This window comes from Malurus melanocephalus, unplaced genomic scaffold (assembly GCF_030028575.1).
Source record: "Malurus melanocephalus ecotype Western Australia unplaced genomic scaffold, MMel_1.1 scaffold_335, whole genome shotgun sequence".
Taxonomy (NCBI): Eukaryota; Metazoa; Chordata; class Aves; order Passeriformes; family Maluridae; genus Malurus; species Malurus melanocephalus.
In genome coordinates this window covers 593,329-613,268 of record NW_026623567.1, presented here as the reverse complement: position 1 = coordinate 613,268, position 19,940 = coordinate 593,329, and the positions used below count along the sequence as shown (strand labels likewise).

Here is a 19,940-nt window from a genome sequence, read left to right as displayed (position 1 = left end):
TCAGAAAATGAACCATTTCCTCAAATGTCAAATGCACTGTTTACTCYTCACTGGTAGCAAAATGTGATGTACAAGGTTACTAACATAATTTCCAGGCCATTATCTAAACAAACAACGTATGAACAAAGCCAGAGGAGGGGGAAAAGCAGCTTATCACCTCCAGCTTTAAAGCTGCTGCACATTCCAACACACRAGTGTCAGCTCTCAGCAAGCCCAGAAGAGCTGCTCAGTGTGGAAACACAACCTTTAGTCTTTCTTCAGAAATCACCATGCTCTTTCCCAAGGACAATGAAGACTCCATCAGCACAGAGCTCTCCAAGGCAAGTCTTTCCCCCTTTTCAAGGCCACCCCTCTAAATGCAGGCACTCTTTTCCTCTATTCCAGTGTCACAGCCTGACCCAGCTGCAGAAGGAGTGTGATCTCCTGCTCCCTGCCCTGTGTGGCTCCCCAGGGACAGGAGCATCTCAGATCCATGGAACTGCCACAGGAACAGCACATCTGGCCAGATGTGACCCTRCAGGAGGTGCTGGGCTGTTCCTGCAGAGGCTCCCAGCCTTCAGCCCATCCCTGAGCAGCACCCACCAGCCCCGAGGATGGGCATCCTCCTCCTGCTGTCCCTCATTTCCGCACAGGGTAGGGGCCAGCACACAGCTCCCCAAGCAGCCACACCACCCTCCTGCAGGACACAGGCAAGAGCAACCCTCTGTTTCCCTAATCTCCCCTAAAACCAGCTCTCTGCCCCACTGGGACAGCCCCAGCTCAGTCTCACAGCTCTTGTGTGTCCATGTGGCACTTTGGCAGGGCAGTCTGATGGTCAAACAGCCCTGTCCCTCCAGCCAGCACACACAGCCCTTCTGCAAGGACAGAGAGGCACCAGCCTGCCCTCCACAAGAGGCTCAGCAGACCACCATCCACTGCTGGGCTCTTCTATTTCCTCAGCCAAAAAAAAAAAAAAAAGTTGTGTTTTCAATGTGTCTTACTGACTTATTAATAGCAGAGGCCAATTCCTTGCAACTAAAGTGTTTGCTGGAAGCAGAAATGCTGTGCAAGAGATTCAGCATTCTTCTTGTCATTTTTCTCCTTAAACAACACTTTAATTTATTTTGGTTTTTTTTAATTCTTATCTGCACCAGAGGAGGCTTGTCTGCAGAAACACCCAGCAGCTGCACACCCCAGCCCCATTGAAGAGGGCAGTGCCTTAAATCACACCAGAAAATCCTTCTGAGGCCACCCCAGAGGTCTCCAGCCAGCTCTCCCTCAGCACTCAACATTCCCACCGGTGTCATAGGAAAGGGGATCATGGCTGTGCCATCGGACATCAGAGACTGAGCATCCCCTGACAAACAACAGAATCAAAAACAACCTCAACAGCCTGATCCAGAGGGACCTGGGCACCCAAATCTGCCAGGGCAGCTTTCCCCACAAATGGCAGCTCTCACCCTGTCATGATCTGGGCTGGCATTCTCAGCTGAGGGACCTGGGATACTATTTTCTTCCCTTTAAAGAAATATTTTCATTTTATGAGGCAATATTTAAAAACAGTTGATAGGCCGCTTACATGGCAGACCCAAGCAGATTGAAATAATTTCATAATTAAAAGGCAGTAAAAGCATGTGTGTCATTTCAATATAATTCCTCAGAAATTCAGTAGCAATTTGATTTTATTTTTTTAATGAGACAGATTTGAGAGTATGCATTGATCTGATTAGCCCTMACATTCTTTCCTCCTCTAAGTGTAAGCCAATCTCCTTACATGGATTACTAGGCCCATTTAATTTCCTTTCCCTAGAAAAAGGAACATCATGGTGATCATAACAGGAATTTGACCAATACAAATACACTGCATYACTGCAATCTGTTACTCACCAATTTCCTTCAGAAGGAGCGAATTCCAAAGCTGTGAGCTGTAATCCTAAAGGCAGCCTTACTCTTCTTTASTGCTTTAAAATTGCTTCTTCATGATGCTCAGTCATAGATTTATTTTTTTTTTACTTGAAGATGACAAATTTGGGAAGAGTTAATCAGCAAAATAATTCATTTGCAAYTGATCAACACTGCTCTTTGTTTTGCCTTGGTTTAAGAGGGTTGGCTTTTTTAATCTTTACTCACTAACCAATAGGTTTGTGATTTCTTTTCTTCCAAGCACRCATTCAGATGATTTTTTTTACAATTAAGTTTTGGGTTTTTTTTTTTTTAATAGTAGCAGACTAAACATGCAGTGCTTCCTACATTTAATCTGCCATAGAAGATGCATTAATTTCTAGATGCAATACTTCATGGAAATGGATTTACTTTCACACATCAGAATTTTCACTCATTTCCTGTGCAATCAAACAATTTGAAACTTCTGCCACAGAAACAAAACCCAAGGAAGATCCCTCAGCATCTCTCCACCATCCACACCAGATTTATCCACTTTACTTTCTAATGAGCAGCAATACCAAAAGCCTGCCACAAAGCACTTCTTTATACCAAAAGCAATGTGCAAAGCTGTGACTCTTCTGGGCTGAGGGAATAAAAGCAATTTCAAACTGCTCCATTTCAGCTGAGTAGTGAAAAGTTTGACCAAGGCGCTGCTATGGCATTTTGAACATTTTAAGGATAAAGCCCCAAGTTTGCAAACTGGATTGTCAGTGCCTCCAGAGCRTCCAAAAGTTACACAAAACCAGATGATCCAAGAGGCACTGGCAGCTACACACACTCATGAGGAAAGCTGTCATCTGTCCTSACTGTCTGAGTGGCATTTTTCACAGATTAATATACTTTCACAGTAGAATGAAAGATTATAAATTGCTAAAATTGATTTCACATCAGTGGCRAAGTCAGAGTGAGTAACACACCTGAGGTGACCCACTCTGCTCAGGGGAACGTGAAACCACAGTGTATTGACAGTTTAATTGGCTCGGCAAGAGTTCATTTCCCTCAGATGAAATGCACCATTGGCCATTTTATCGCTTTATCTTATTGCTGCTTTAAAAGCGGAGCAGATGACAATCTAGCAAAATGTTTTCGTTACAGAGACAGCCCCATCTTTATTGCTGGGTGCTGGTTTCCTTCTCCCTTTCCTCCCCAGCAAATGCAAACCASTTCTTGCGTGCATTTTAAGCACTTTGCAGGATGGGAATGCCTCTGTAAATCCTTTCAGGACAAGTGATGGAAGATGCTGCCGTGCCCATTTCGGTGCTGGAACCACGAAGGATAAAACACAAATATTCACCAGCACCGAGCAGTTCTATAAATACCACATTCAAGGGTAACATGACATTTATATCACCTTACTGCAAGCTAAAGAGATGTCATTTGACTGCTTTATAGCGTTAGGAAGCATTTAAAGAACGTTAGTACTTGAACTATCAAAAGATGATAACTTGGAGCTCAAAAGGTAATTACAGAAAACAGCCCACTTGTGGAAGMGGGAGACTGGAAGGAACACGGAGCCCTGGCTGTGTCACAGGGAATGATCTGACAGGGAATGCAGGCAGAGAATGGAGCTCAGAGCTCACAGGACACAGGAGAGGAGCTGCAGGAGCTGCCACAGGTACCCAGCAAGGCTGGGATCCTCCTGCCCGGACATCTCCCCATCTGAAAGYTCCAAAACCCCCTTGGAAATGCAGCATCTTCTACCCTGGAGCAGCCCCTGGGTGCTCAGAGCCAATTCCTCCCTCGTCCTCAGCAGCAAGGAAGCACCATCCCCTTCCAGAGCAGCAGGGCTGGCAGAGGACAGCACCCCAGAGGCACAGACATCCAGGAATTGCTCCACAYGCTTTGAACTGGGGACCCCTGAGCCCAGACACTGAGTGCAGTGCTYAAAAACTGCTGAAGCAGCACGCAGGCTGTTACAAAAAGCCCCTTATTAACCTCCAAGCCTCATTTCACCGATGAGGGGAAGGACGTCAGCAGTGCTTAATTGCAGGGGAAAAACACAGGGAGAGATCTCAACCACACACAGCTCCCCCATGCTGCACCCTTCAAGCCACAGAGGCCACAAAAGCAGGGACTGGGTGGCCACAGACATCTCCCAGCACACCTGTGACTCCTCCACAGACGTGCCAGAGAGTTGCTGGCAGCTCTGCAAAGGGCACAATGCAGAATCTCCCTGCAGAGAGTCAGCAGATGGATGGAGACTCAGCTGGGAGCACCACTGGAGTGGGGATGGATCACAGAGCTCAAGGGGGGATGCAGGAAACAGCAGCAAAATCCAATGAGATCCTTCCTGCAGGGAGGGACCCCAGAGACACATTCCCAGTGCTCCATCAGCTGGGAGCAAGGGCTGGGCAAGGCTGCCCAAGATGCAGCAGGATTTGGGGAAGATCCAGGGAAGTGGGACCACTCTGGCACAGATTGAGGCAGGAGARAGGGAAAAGGGGAGCCCCACACCTCAGGCTCAGCATCACCCAGAGGATGCTCCAGGGGAACCCCATCAGCACCCCCAGAGCCTGGGGAGCAATGTGTCAGTGCTGTGCTGGCAGCGAAACTTCAGGCAGCGAGGGGAAGAAACAAAAGCAAAACCAAACATCTTTCAAAGCAACCCTTCCCGGTAGCATGCACTGTCATRCAATACTTCCAAAGCCATGGTTTATGCGGCTCAGGAGGGCAGTTTCATGCCCTAACTCCTGCATGATGGATTTTACAATTTGTTAAAGAAACTCATCAATCCTCTGCAGTCATTTTTAATGCCCAGAGCCTCCACAAACTCCCGCGTTTTGCTGATCCCCCAATTTCAAATCATTCGAAATTGCTGCYACTATTACAGCTCTGCTCCTAAAGCTAAGCATTATGGCACACTCCAGACTTCCAGCTTCGTGTGCTGGTGTAATAAACAGATTAACTGTGATTTATGAACAATAAGTTCTGGTTACTTGAAAGGAAACATTACCTCCCTAGACCAATTCTGACAACCAGAGATCTCTCATTATGCAGACAGCTCTTTCCACCTACCCGTAATCATTGGTTTAGAACGTCTTTTCCACCCCGGTAAATGTATCACCACAGTTCTCCACGACAAACTTTGTGCATCCAAAGCATCTGGCAGGAAGCCCYACCAAAAGCAGAACACCAGCTCGAATTGACCCAGAGAGACAATTCCTATTTTAAATGCAAGTTATTAAAAAAAAGAAAATGTTAAAGCAACAASAAATTAAAAAGCTTTTGGAGAGAAGGCCACAGCAGAGAGAGGTACATCACAGAAGGATGCAGCAAGACTCCAGTGAGCAGAGGACTAATTAGGAAGAGGAATGATAAAATGATACAAAAATGTGTTTCTGGAGCTTATTTACTTGTAAAGTCTAAWAAGACTTTTAATATTCTCTTCCAAAAAAAATGGATTCATTCTTTGAGGCCACTCTAAAATGTCAGCTTAATATTTTACAAGCCCCCGAGCAGGAGTTGACATTTTCAAGTGCACTCTTCACCTGCAGCTACTAAACTGACCACTCCRCTCAGGACCCTTTCAAGTCCTGCTGAGAATCAGTTTATACATTTATTCAGTTAATCATCATCACTCTCCTGTCTAGAAAAGCTGTGCAGCCCTGCACACTGGTGGGATACCCAAGCCCATCCCCACACCACAGGATCTGTTGGTCACATCTCCCCTCTGCAGGGCTGGGGCAGCTCCAAAGCCTCCTGAACTCCAGCACCTCTCACCTCCACATTCATTAATTGGTTATTAATTGTCCCCTTGCCCYACATCACCTCCTCCCTCTCCACACTCAGGGCAATGATCTGCAGAACAACACAGCGCTAAAATCCACCCAAGGCTCTTCCTACTGTCAGCACCTCAAAGACCTTCCTAAATTATCAACATTTAATTGGCTTAAGGACATTGGAATATTAAAATATTCCAAATGATAAGACACAAGCTCTGCTGGGTAGTGCTGGTTTCAGTGGACCTTTCTCGGTGATTAAYGTGCAAAAGCTCCCTCCACACAGCCCCTCTCTTCTCACCTAATTGCCACGTGTAGCTTGGATTTACCTGTGCAAGGCATAATTAGCMAAGATAAAATTCTTTATATACTTAAACCTCTTTAATAGAATAAAAGAAATCTCTGCTCCCTCACCTTGACTCTAAAGTAGTAACAGCGGCTCGTGAAAAATGAAAAGCCTTGAAGGATTTGGAATAAGAAACTTGGAGAGACAATCGCTAATCTTTTATCTTCCAGACTTCAAGCAGAATCAAGTTCTTCAAAGAAAACCCAATAAAGCCCAGACATTTTCATCATAACAAAATAAATAATTCAGTCATACTTTAGAGGACTCCAACATTAGGATTGGCTATTTGATATATTTGTGGCTTAGGTGCCTCTAAACTGATTAAAGATAACCTGATAGAAGCTTGCAATGTCAAAAGTGCCTTCATTCGTGACAGATATGAATGGATAGTGTAAATAACTATAAATAACCAAAATGGCTGCATTTATGCCTAATGGAGGATTTACAGCCTTCAGAGCTGCCAGGTAGGACTAAGAGTTACAGCTCTGCCTTTATCCTAGCACAGCACAGAGGGGGAGATGAATGGACATCTCCTCACAGCACCAGCTCTGCCAGAACCACCGAGGGCCCCATCCAGARGAGACAAGAAACAGGATTCTCCCATGAATAGGAAAATAAACACCTACAGGCAGGTTTGACAGTGTTGATTTATCACGGTCTTCCTAGAAACCACTCTGAAACACACATCCCAAAATTCCCTCACATCTCTGCAGCCCATGCAAGCTCCCCCAGTAAAGCTTTTGTTATTTTCCAGCTGCCATCTGCAGAAGGGAAGATGCCTCTGGCTTTGAGAGGGAGCAGACCAGGATTTCATTTACACCTACAGCCTTCACCAAGGGGAACTCAACWGCAGCATCCCAGTCAATTTTCCAGTTTGGGTTACTGCATTCCTGCCCTCCCAGCATCCAACACATTCCCAAAGCTCCAGCAGCAGAGCAGCTCCACAGGAGCTGTTTGGGAAGCGGGTGGAAGCAAATTCTGCACCCACAGAAGCATGGRGGCAGCTGGATTCAGGGTCAGAAACACCACTTGGGTCTCTCCCAGTTTGTGCCACTGCCTGGAGATYGCAGAGCAGCCATGGTCCAACAGCCCTGAGTCTGCACCACGTGGAAAAATCCCTCCAGAATGGGACTGACATCAACAGAGGAGGCTGCAGAAAGGCAGCCCAAGATCCTGCTGATCACTTATTTGAGCAATCACGTAAAATACTGAAAGTGGCTCTCCCCAGGAGCTCACTRTGCACAAGCAGCCCCTCACAGTCAGCTCTCCTGTCCCTGCACTTCTCACTTGATGGAGCAGGGAGATTCCCAGGAAGTTTGACACAAAGAATGGGTGCATATGCTCCTCTTTCCTCATAGGTCCTTCTGTGCTTAATTGTGTCACCATTTTTCCACTTCTTAAAACACCTTTTCCCTCGGAACTGGGAAGAACTGGTAGGAACGGACCACAAAAGCTGCAAGCGAGCAGCTGCTAAAGCTTTAATCCTGTTATCCACAGAGCAACGTGGTCAAAATGCAGGGCAAGAAAATAAGTGGCCATTTAAAACCAAATTCCCAAACTTGGGAAGCAGGAGGGATCAGATTGATGAACATGCACAGAAGACAACCACAGTGAAGAGAATTCCTTAGCAAGGGAAAGGACAAATAAAGAAGAACCACACTGGAATTTTCCTACTCWAGTTTGCCTTTCACAAAATTGAGCCATTCAGATTTAGTATTTAGGAAATCAGTAGAATTCACTGAGGGACTTTTTTTTGTTGTTGATTCAATAGGAAAAGGTTAAATGGTGGCAGGGTCAGGAATTCCYCCACCAAAGAGGGGAGGAAGCAATCCCTAGGCAGGGTTCTCACTGTTCTCTCCAGTGAGTTGCACTAACTCACTGCTTAGTTTGGATGAGAACAATTAGCARCACTAAATGTCACTTGACAGAAGACACACGAGCAGTTCTGAGGAGTCAGAGCTGAGAACCCAAACCAGGAGATGCCCACACAGGCAAGTACCAGCACGGATACACCAAGGAAAAGCAAAAAAACTGCCTGCAAAAAAATTCCTGGAGTAGGATTTAACTGCAGCTGAGGCAGCCACAATCCATTTTAACACTGTCAAACACAGCAAGTTTCCAAAAGATTAAATCACTACTTAAATCATCTTCATAATTTTAAAAAATGCCTGCAAGATAAGACCAGGAGCTAATTGTACCATTTAAATTTAGTGAAGGGAGGATTTTTTTGGTTGGGATTTTTCCTTCTTAACTGCAATAAAGAAAAAGCCCAAGGGCCTAAAACTAATAATCTAATAAACTCYGCTAAGTGAACATTGTAACAGATAGGCCTGGATGAGATTTCCTGTAAATGCCAAACAATTTCCCTTGATCTTTATCAGCAGAGATGCTGCTCTAGCTTCAGCAGGAAGAAATTAAATTTGGTGCAAAATAATAACATCTGGGTGAGATTATGCTTGTCAGACTAGCAGTCCCTTTAGATGCCAGGGTAAAAATATTAAAATGAACTCTGAAGGATTTCATGTTTGTGTTTTTAATATGGCTGTGTTTCCATACCAACACATCTCCCCACTCTGGAGAGATGTGCAATTCTCCACCCTCTGCACTGGGACCCAGCCTGGGGGTCTGACACAAAGCAAAGCACACGGGAAGCTCTCCCCTGCCACAGCACATCTCAGAGCTGGTGCTGCTTCCTGCTATCCCAGACCCACAGCCCCAATTCCCAAAGCCAATTCCCCAATTCCCCATTCCCAAATTCAGGGAATGTGGTCCCAGCTTCCAGCAGGGTCTGCAGGAGATGCTCAGTGACCACTGGAGCTCCAATGGTGTCACAAGATCCTCTTTGCTGACCACTCCAGCAACCCCCAATAGCTGAGCACAGCCCCAGGGATGGCTCTGCCAGGGACATCCTGAACAATTTCCACAGCTGAAACAGTCTCTGGCACTGCAGCCATCAAAAGATCAACCTGTTTTTAAAAGTGTTCTTTTACAGACTTTCAGACTAATTTTAAATATAAAAAAAGCAAATCATGTTCAAAGTCTAATGAATCATCCTTCCAAGTCCAAAACATTTYATACCAGATAATTAAAGTGAGTTCCTCAATGTTCTAGCTAGGAATTCCTCTTCTGCAATGGGATTACCAACAACTTTTAGTCACGAGCWTTTTTATAAGCAGAAGTAGTCAGAAACTGTTCAATTAAATGCTTTTCTTCCCCATCACCAAGAATGGCAATTCCACATACCAGGGCTTCTCAGAATAACTTCAGTTTCAAAACCCCCACACRGGTTTCTGGGCCAGGATGGAAATAACAGTTTTTTTAAAAGGGAAGAAAAAAAAAGTCAAAGCAAGGGATTCAACTCTCTCCAAAGAAGCAGAAAGTTCAGAGCCAAAACACCCAACTGCTGTGCAGAACCTGCAGTACCACAGGGTGTCATTCCCTTACACAATAAAAATTAATGTTGCAGTTTCTGTCAAATGGGAAGGAGGGAGGCAGACACTCTGTATTCCACCCAAGTTATTTGCCATTTCTGAAACTGGTCCACATTYCCAATGCCTAGGAAACCAATCTCTCATTAGTTTTACTCCATTCTGGTTATTAGAATTGGAACTTAATGGTAACTGCATTAAGAATTACTAGTGGAAAAAAAAAATATGCTGTTATCTCCTCAGCAATTCGTTTGATCTYACATTGAGAAAAACAACCTATTAGACTTCATCAGTCAGTTGTGGCCCASAACAGAGTCTGCCCTGATCTCACAGGCTTCAGCAGGCCTTGGGTCTTGCTATTAGTGAGGCACAAACAAAAATAAATCAATTATTCTGCAAAAATATTAGCATGAAGGAAAAGAACGCTTGATTGCCCATGACTTCTTTTTTAAATACAGGCAAAAACACCATTAATACAGAATGARGGAACCTCAATAGGACAGCACTCAACAAACAAGCAATCATTTCACTGCACATTAACCATGGATGGAATGAGTTTTGCTTGTGTAAAAGCCCTAAAAAATGATTGCAGATTTAAATGGCACAAAACAGTGTGTATCCACACTAAAAAATACCCAAAGAACAATTTCGCAAATAAAAAAAAAACAAAACAAAACCCAAAACCATCATGTTCTCATTAGAAAGAGAGCTGCCCCAGACAGCAGTGCATCAGGGCACCAAGCACTCAAATACCCCATGGGGCACCAGGGACCACATTTGGGAATCAGAAACCTCTGCCACCTTTTCCACAGAAAAACCAACTTGGTTGTACAGGGGATAACAATAACCATACACACAGCTGAGACAGATCTTACCAAGCACTACACTGAGGTGCAACCAGATCATATCTCTGCAACCTGCATTTTGGGACTGGCAGAGTCAGACAAGACAGCACTTGCATAGAGATTTGAATTCTAGAAGTGGGCGTTTTGGTTTGGTTTTGTTGTTTTTGTTTGGTTTTTTTTTGTTTGGTTTTTTTTTTTTTTTAATTTGCACCTCAAGAAGTTTAGTCTTTAAATTTCCACTTGTTCTTACAGCTACAGGAATATTCAGGACAAACCCTGCAGAGTAACCACATAGCAAACCAGGTGTGTTACTAACCTACATACCTACATACAAACATACAAAAACAGGTGAACAGAAAGCTTTCAGCCAACTGCCCAGTGCTGAGGAAGAAGAGCAGAAATGCTGCCTCCTCCTGCAGATGCCTGGAGCACCCCCAGCACCCACCTTGGAAGACAGCAGCATTCTGGATGACGAGGAACTTCAGCTCCATGCTGGCAGACTGCAGCAGCTGCTCCATGTTCAGGCGAGCTGCTGCCTGGTACTTCTCCTCCATCTTCCTCGAGCAGCACGTGGAGGAGCCCTTYGGGATGCACACCTGCAGATCAGTCCCTGGGGAGGCACAAGAAGAGCAGAAAATTCACTTTAGGTGGTGGAATTGGGGAGAGTGGAGAGGAAACCAACTCCAAGCATCAGTATGGCCGCATTGACTGTTCGGGTAAATTGATGACATTTCTGAATTTGTCCTGAGCAAGGAGCTTGGCCAAAGGAGAGGAGTGATAAGGCAGAGCAGTGGCCCCAGAGCTGTGCCTGCCTGGCAGCACAGTGCTTTTTTTGGTCCCCACACACTCTGTACACTGAGAGTGAGCCTGARYCTTGCCCTGCTGTCTCCTGTGTGCYCACAGCAAACCAGTGAGGAGTCACAGGCAGGCAGCAGAGATGGAGCAGGAGGTGGAAAACACAGACAGGATCTGAGGCTGTGGATTTATGGTAAACAGAGCAATGGATGTGGTACATCAAGGAGGATATGCTTGTAATTTGCATAAAGACTTAAAAATCATTTGAAACATAACAGTGCTATTTGCCTGCAATTTCCACCCTTTTGCATCCCCAGCAACAACAGCAACAGCAGAAGGACAGAGCTGTAATGATTTACTCRGCTTTTTAGTGCTGACTTTTAAATTGTGTCCCCATCCCATCTCTCCTCCAGTGCAACAAGCAAAGTTCCAGGTCCATGGAAGGACATCCCTCTGCAGGGGATGGATCCTGAGGGATGCTCTGAGCACTGCAGACCAGAGCCTCTTCAGCAGCACCTGAACCCATTCCTCAGGATGGGACAAAAGACAGGGGACAAAGGCCAGAGGGGCACTGCTTGCTCTGGCATCTCCAGCACTGCTCCATGATGCTAAATTTCTTTTTTTTTTTAACATTCCCAAAGCATTTACTCATGGAGAAAGTAGACAACTTCAAGAAAAGTGTTGTTAGCTAAAAATAAATAAAACCATGGGGAAAAACAGAAATCTTACTAGGCTCAGACAAGAGAAAATGAAACGAAGAGCTGGAAGTAGCAGCAAAAAAAAATTTCAATCAACTTTTAAGAGCAAACGGAGGCCCCGCACACACAAGCAGAGCAAGAAGCTCATATCAAAGCAAACAGCTTTCCTCATGCTAAACACATCTAATCTGATGCTGCTCTTAGAAACTCAAATAGCAAACAACAGCTCCATTAAAAACAGCAATCTGGGGTCAAAGAAGAGCCAGCAGCTCCCATTTCAGTGTCTGCCACCCAAACTGCATCGTGCCCAAAGAAGAGGCAGCTCCGTGCCAGGCTCAGTCCTGCCAGGAACCGGGATTAGGAAGCAGTGCCCCGGCAGAGTAAGGGCTCCTCACACCTCTCAGCCCTCAATTCTGCCTTCCCCCTTTTTACAGAGGTCTTTTTCTTCAATAAAAGCTACTTTGGTAATTTACATCTCTGCTCTGGAAGGATTATGCATCCTTTCAGGTTCCTGTCTCCTCTCCTTCACAAGAGTCTTTTACCACATCCACTCTCTCCCTAATTACTAGAAAGTGTCAAAAGTCACTTTTTGCAAGTGTAGTCTAGAGGAACAGGATTAATATTAATGTCAGTTCAATCGTGTGCCTCCTGAAGAAGAGTCATGCACAGTRCCAAGGGAAAACCAGCTGTCAGGGCTCAGGAGCAGCGACAGCAGAAATCCTCCTCCCTCCAGCCCCATCCCCTCCCCTGGCACAGSGTGGCAAAAGGAACATGAAACACTTCATCTGCAGCACACATCGCACGTGGGGAAAGGAGATTTAACCAGCACAGTTCCTGCTGGGGCTGCAATAAAATCACGTGCAAAGGGGCAGAGAGGGGCTCACACCCCCATCCTGGCTCCAYTGCTCCCCGCTGCCTCAGTTTCCCCTTCTGCCAAGCAGGTTCCCCAACGTGAGCTCCTTCCCTCGAGCCCTCTGACACAGAGCCAGCACCACCAATGCCTCAAGCTGGAACCTCAGTGGTTTGTGAAGTCACCCACTCCAGAGGAGCACAGCGACAGGTATTTCATGCATTGAAAAAATAAAAGGGACCGTAAAACCGCGTAACAGCAAGACACCGCGTTAATGAGAGAAGCAGTTATATAACAGCGAGTTAAAGAGGTTTTTTAAAGTCAAACCCAACTCAATTTACACCGCAAAAAGGCTTAGCATGGTCTCTTTAACACTACAATACACCCATAAATTTCTTTTTAATACAAAGCTTATTTCCTCCTACATTTATTATATTAGGACACATTTCAAATTATAAAATAAAAATCCTTCCAAGATTAATGGAAATACCAATATAGAAAATCTGAGAGTTGGCAATTAAGAGGTCTCTGCAAGTTAAAGCCAAGAATAGGAGGCAGCAAGGTCATCTACTCACATCCCATCCTTCTTTTTAGCAATTAAGCCAAYTTCTCCCCTTAAATGGATTTTTATTTTTGTGCAGTAAAAAGACAGACGCATGCTGTATCAGAGCAATCACGGAGGAGGAGGAGGAAAAACCCTGGGGATTAACTGAGTTTAAAATATTTTATAGAGACAGCCAACTAACACCAGTGACCACAAACATCACAATAAACGCAACGGGACAACACAGACAGGGCAGGCTTGGAAGGTACCAGGGACAAGGTCCTTCTTGGCACAGTGTTGGCACAGAGGGATGGGGWATGGGGGCCTGATGCCCATCTGCCAGCTCTTTTCTGTGTGTGGCTTTCCCAGATGGTGAGCTGGCTCCAACATTCCCCTCTCCAAGTGGCCCAGGAGCAGCAAGGACGGGAGGTTTTGATGCCAGTCCCCTGGAAGCCACGAACCCACTCTGCTGATCYCATTTTAGACATGGATAAAACACAGACAGAGCTTTTCAACCTTGTGCTGTATGTGGGTTTGTTCACACCACTGCTTGAAGGAGCCCCTTCTGCAGGGYTGGGGGCTGCACAAACCACGCTGTGGGAGCGTGAAGGGCGCGGAGCCAYGAGTGTTCCCACGGACCAGACACCAGCTATAAATGAATGAGGGTGCCACACGTTCCTGCCTCCAAAAAAATGCACGGAAAAGGTCCTGTGAGTCATCAGATCGTACCTCTGCCTCCCAATCCACCCCCTCTCASCGTTTTATCTAACACAAACACCTCCAGCGATACTCCGGCTCGTGAGATAGCAAAGCCCATTCCGCTGCCTAATGGCCCTTACTGTTAAGACTGTTTTTATCTCCCAACCTACACAACCCCTTTTTCTCAAAGTTTCAAGTCATTACACCTTATAATGCCAGTCTCAGCCCTTGCAAACAACCCTCTCCTTTTGCTATAAATCACTACAAACTCATTTTCGGAAAGGAAGTGTCCCTCAAATTACTGCAACCGTTTTATTAAATTGCATTTGGATGCTCGCATACCAATCTCCGCAGGATTAGTGAGAGGATGAGATGCCAAGCAGAGCAGCCTGACCCTCTGACACCCAGCTCCCACGGATGAGAAGGCACTGGCAGCAGCCCCTTCCATGGGTGTAGGAACGCCAGGCACCATCAGAACTGTGCCATTTATGCCATCTTGGGGAACAGCAGTGTAAATGCTCCAGTAATTTCACATACGCTCCCAGCTGACAGAAATAAACTCCAGAGCTGCAGTAATTTCAGTAACACCCTGCCTCTTCCTCCTCCTGACAGGGAGTTTTTTTACTGACGGCCCGGTAGCAGTGAATTTAAACCATTACATTTGACTTTGATGTACAATTATTCCTGCAGATAGGTGGTTAGTTCAGCTGAAGTGAAAATAATTTCAGTGGATTAAATGTCAAAAAAAACCTCCTCAAGATCATCTATGGGGAGTTGCGAGCTCCTTCATAAGGCTGAAGGATTTTCCTTTGATTTTTAGCATCCCAGGATTGTTTCAACCCTGTCATCAGATCCAGGCAGACAAGCTGTGCACACTGGGGCACGCAAACCTTCCCACCCAGATCCAATGGCAGCTTAAATCAGATTAACATTCCCCCCAAATTTACCCCAGGCATTGCCAAAATAAGAACCTGTCCCTGCTTAACGTTACATTCCTGCAGCCTCCTCCCCATGTGAGGGGGCTCTGCTACCCCGTGCAGTGGCACCTTCGCCTTCTGCAGTCTGGAAATGTCAGAGGAACTCCTCTGAGTTCCTCCCACCCTCTTAACTCACCAAATTTGTTAACATTACCCACAAGAAAGATGCTGTTTTGGGTCAATTTTCCTCCTCCAGTTGTTTTACAATCAGCATCATGCTTTAAATAGATAAAAGCAGTGACTCAACATTTAAATATAGTGAATTTTCCCCTCGTTTTTTCAATAATTTTTATTAAAAAAACTTTTAAATTATGTGATTAGAGGGTTGTACATCTGTCAGTGCCTTTTAATGCTCAGCATTTGGGGGGAAGGAAAAGGAAATGCAACTGTTTAGAACCCAGAACCCAGATTTAATGCTGATCTTTTTAAAACCTAATTAAAGAGATATAAATTATAAACCAACCTCATTCAATAGGTGATTTAAGTTGGAACAGTATGGGTATTACATGGGATATTTATTACTGCTTAATTATCCTTTATTTTCTATTCCATCTTGTGTTTCACAAAGCCATCTGACTCTGGATTCCTCCCCAGGTCTTACAATGTTGGCCAGATGATTCTCATGCAAATCTAACACTCTATAAAAACACATCTTTTAAAAGAAGACATCACAAAGAAAAATAGGTTTTACAGAGTAAAACTTTCCTCCTAACAAATGTACCAACACTGACATCAATGGAGTTAACTTGTGGGCACCCATTCCCCACACAGATTTGTTACAGTCATGTGCACACATCCTAAAGCCCTTCCAAAGCCTGGGAAGAACACTGCTCAGGATGTTGTTAAAGTTAACCCCTGGGAAAAAAAAATAAAATTAATGATCTCACTATAAAACCACTGCCTGGGGAGGTTACTAAGTTTTAGGGTTCTGCTCCTGCTCTCTTAACTATCAAGAGAGCAACTTGCAGGCCTGAAATAATTAAGAACAGAAAACTCAATTATCTAGTAAACTAAGCTCTTAAACCACCGTGCTAAGCTAAATGGGAAGGGCTGCACGGGGAGGAGCATCATTAGTCCCACTCAGGAAAAACAGAATAAAAGAGCAGGAGTACAAAGGAACCAGCTCATGAGCAAAGGCACATAGAGACCAGCGAGAAGAGTTGGGGTTTTTAATTTTTAAACTGTGCATTGGCACACACCAGCTGCCAAAAAAAGAAAAGAGAGAAGAAAGCTTGACACGCTCAGCCAGCCACTTGTAAAGCTTTACACCTCAGCTCCAAAAGCAAAAGGTTAATCTCCTGTTTTCTTAGGATGCATCCATATTTGCCTCCATCAAAGAAAAAGAACAAAAAGCTGGAAACAGCACTTTGCTGCGGGAGAAGGGAAACAGATATTTCTCTCAAGATAAATATTCCTCAGTTTTCTTTTGTCCCAGAGCAGAGATGTCCATCCCCTCTCCCCATCCTGCCAAGGCACCAGCTCAACCCTTCCCCTCTACCACAAGCACCAGCCCAGTTAGCTGGAGCCTCATCACCAATACAGAGAAACCCAAATGGCAAAGAGGAGAGAAAAACAGACCAGGAGAAATGGAAATGCAAGCTGTTGTTTATAGATAGGAGAAATTATGCAGAGAAAAGACAAATGGAGGAAGCAAACCAAGACACAGGAAAAAGAGGATTTAGTTATTACTGAACATGAAGCTACCCCTACACAGAAGCACAGGCTGGCTCAGGAGCTGGAATTCAGTCTCAACTTTCTCAGAACCTAAGAAAAACACCCTCCCATCACCCTGCCTTCACTCCTGTCCAGTCCAAGACCTCTGATACAGCTTCAGTCAAGATATTGCCATGAATTACATCCTCCCACCCCTCGGAACAGTCAGCCACAGATGACAGGAGTTAGGCCATGCTGTTCCCCACCTCTAAGCAGGCCAAAAGATGCTCCAGAGTGACAAAAACCCAGTCCTGAGACTGCAGGACTGGAGGAGACCAAGATTCTCACTGCCTGATAAACGCTTTCAGCTAGAATTACTCCCAGAACATCAATACCATTCACGAAACAGCACGACACTTCCCACACATTTATCAGAATTGCCTTTTTTAGGTTTGTTTTTTAATTAGAAGCGTGGTCCCTGGCTCCTTTGGAGCTCTCCTACAGAGAGTGCTGTGCCAATGTCCCTCCAGCCCACGCACTACTGATGCAGTACAACTGAGCTGTGGGACATTTCTCCTGGCTGTGTTGCAACTCAGCAGCGTTTCCACTACATACTCCTTCAGCCACAACTGCTCATAATGCAGAATGGGACTTCCAGAAACAATTGTTCTCTGTTTGTGTCCAAAAAAAACACAAAACAACCAAACCCCTCCACATGTTAAACAAGTTGTTTAGCTTTGGTTTCTCCAGGGTGGTATGATCCACAGGGAAAGGTTCTCAGAATTGATTCTATTGTGATTTGTGGCTGGAAACTCCAAAACTTTTTTTAATTGACAGATGTATGAAAGGAAGAAAAGCAATAAACAGATGCCTGGAAAATAGTCCTTGAGTGATGTTCCCCTATTACAGAGATTTATGCAGCTGCTATGAGGAGAAGCAAGTGCTCTGAAGTGTAATTACCACACAGAGTCATGCAAGATGGGCCAGATCCAAGGTATAAGCAAGCAGTCATTGCTTTAATTATGATCAAGTTTATGTACTTAGGCAAATGTAAAATCCACTTTCGATTTGATATGTGGGAACTTTATCATTGTAACAAGCTGGAAGCGTTCACTTGAAACACCAGCCCCGTTAGGAGGTATTGATCCAGCTGCCCACAGGCTCTGCAGAGAGGCAGAGGGCTCCTGACTCCTCCTGGCTATCAGGGATGCAGCTGGGGCTCCCAGGGGAGCATGAGCACAGCTGAGCAACCCCAGCAACCTGAACCCTGCTGGGAAGGGAGGATACCAGAGCAAAAACACCCACTGAAATCACAGCCAAAGCAGGACAGAGGGTGCTGCTGGTTTCTGGGGAAGGACCGACCACTCTGCAGCATCACAGCCCCTCAACACAACGGGAGTCATCCTCCAGGAATCTGCCTACCCCTCCATCACCTCCCTGGAGTGGAAAAACACACTCCAATAAAGTTACTTAGGAATCAAAGCAAGAATTTCACTGACTTTCAAAGAAACATCCTCCCTTCCTGCTGACAAACAGAATTGGTCGATTCAATGGTGATAAGAGCAGCTCTTTCCCTTCCCTGCAACTCTGTGCAAACATCACGGGAAAGTATTTCCAGTGCCACTTCCTTACTGAGCAGGAGCCCAAGGGCCTGCAGGACAGAGAAGGAAGAGGTGCTCCTGCAGTTAGTCTGACAGGAGAATGGAGTATCAAAATCATATGAGAAGGGAATGTAAGGACAGGAAAGGTGCACTCTCACCAGAACCAACTTGTCCTTCTATCTTTCACAGCTCTTGGTAAGCTGGGGCATCACACAGTCCTATTTGCACCAGCAGCCACAACACCTTGCAGTGCCAACCCTGAGCACCCCATTTCCCCCCTTCCTCTTCCCTGCAGCATATCACTGCTGAAGGAACTCTTGTGAATCTGGCCTGTGAGACACCAAATGCAAGAAACTCAACATATTATTAAAAGCAGCCACCACAGGCAATGATCTCATTGCACCTCCCCTGCCTGTCACGTTTGCCTGTTATCTTTTCCTTTTCATACTTTGATCATAAGCTTCTCAGAGCAGGCGTTCTCCGCTGCGTATTGAACCCGACACAACAGCACCGAGCTCTCCAGGCAGCTCCGTAACGCAGCCATCAAAACTGATCCGTTTGTGTACACACTCCCAGCACAGAGCCACCCACCTGGAGCAGCCGGCACTCCCCGGCTCCCAAAAAGCTGCAGAAGAGCCTTTAAAAGGCAGGGAATTCAAGTATTTCACTTATATTTTAAAATAGGAATAAGGCATATATACAGAAAGGAGCCTTGCGGGGCGTAGGTGGTGAGGTTTGGTGCGGTACCACCGCGGCAGCCACCTGTAAAGGGAACTGCAGAGCAGAGTAACACATCTCCAGATCCATCACAGACTCCCACTGCACCCTCGCACCCCGCACGGCACCCGCACAGCCCGGGGAACACCGCGCTGCCTCCTTCCAGCCCCGTCCTCCGGAGCTGCGGCAGCCCCCGGGCTCAGACTGGGATGAGGGTTTGGATGCTCTCAGAGTGGCTTTGTAGAGCGGGATTGCCTCGGACCCCGGCACACCGCGCTTGGGGAAAGCGGCTCTGGCGGACCGGGACCTGCAGAGACGCGGCGGGTGCGCGGAGCCTCCGCTGGCTCCCGGGGACGCGCAGGGGAGCCCCGACAGCGGCACGGGAGTTGGACGGGGCCAGCCGCGGCTCTGCCCGACAGCTRGAGCTCACCTCGGCCATCCGGGGCGAAAAGAACCCCCAGAACAAACCGAGCGCAATAAAGAGCCGCTCTCCAGCGGGTTCCCGTTATCGCGACGTAACCACAGGCTCTGTGTTATCCGCCCATCCGAGGCGCCGAGCCCGGCGGCCGYCGGCCCCGGGGAAGAGCAGCTCCCCGCGGGAGAGCGGGCAGCCCGCACCCGGCTCCGCAGCGTCCCGCAGCCGCACAGCGACCCCCCCGCCCGCGCTCCCGGCTCGGGGCGCTGCAGCCGCTTGGCCCCGCACCCGAAGGGACCCCGGCGAGCCCCGGAGAGAGGCTGAGAGCCGGCCGGACACCACGGGGCAGAGCGCTCTCACCTGGCACGGGGCCCTCGGGCACCCACTTGGCTCCGGGCTGCAGCACCTGGAAGGCGGCGCGGACCGGGCGGCAGGCGGCTTCCCCCGCCGGCTGCGCGGCTCCCGGGGCACCGAGCAGCGCGGCCGCCAGCAGCGGCAGCAGCAGCGCTCCGCCGCTCCCCGACATCCTCCCGGGCCACCGGGGCGCTCCTCTACGCGCTGCCAGCGGGCATTCCCGCCGTGCCGGGGTGCGCCGGGACCGGGAGCAGCGGAAAGGAGCGGAACGGAGCGGAGCTCAGCCCCGCGCCTCGCGCGGCGCTCCCGGGGCGCGGCCCCGCCCCGGCCCTGATTGGTGCCCGCCCCCCGCCCGCGGGAAACTCGCCCCGCGCGC

General features: G+C 47.0%; 1 protein-coding gene across 1 annotated transcript in view; it reads right to left on the bottom strand.

Moving 5' to 3' along the window:
• Nucleotides 1-19,877, bottom strand: part of GPC3 (glypican 3) — a 136,292-nt gene extending 116,415 nt beyond the window's left edge. Inside the window, exons 1-2 of the mRNA XM_057377948.1 lie at nucleotides 19,571-19,877; nucleotides 10,707-10,871 (exon numbers count right to left, since the gene is read on the bottom strand). Coding sequence (XP_057233931.1) covers nucleotides 10,707-10,871; nucleotides 19,571-19,736 — 331 coding nt within the window. The 5' untranslated portion in view covers nucleotides 19,737-19,877. The remainder of the gene's footprint in view (nucleotides 1-10,706; nucleotides 10,872-19,570) is intronic.
• Nucleotides 19,878-19,940: the final 63 nt, after the last annotated feature.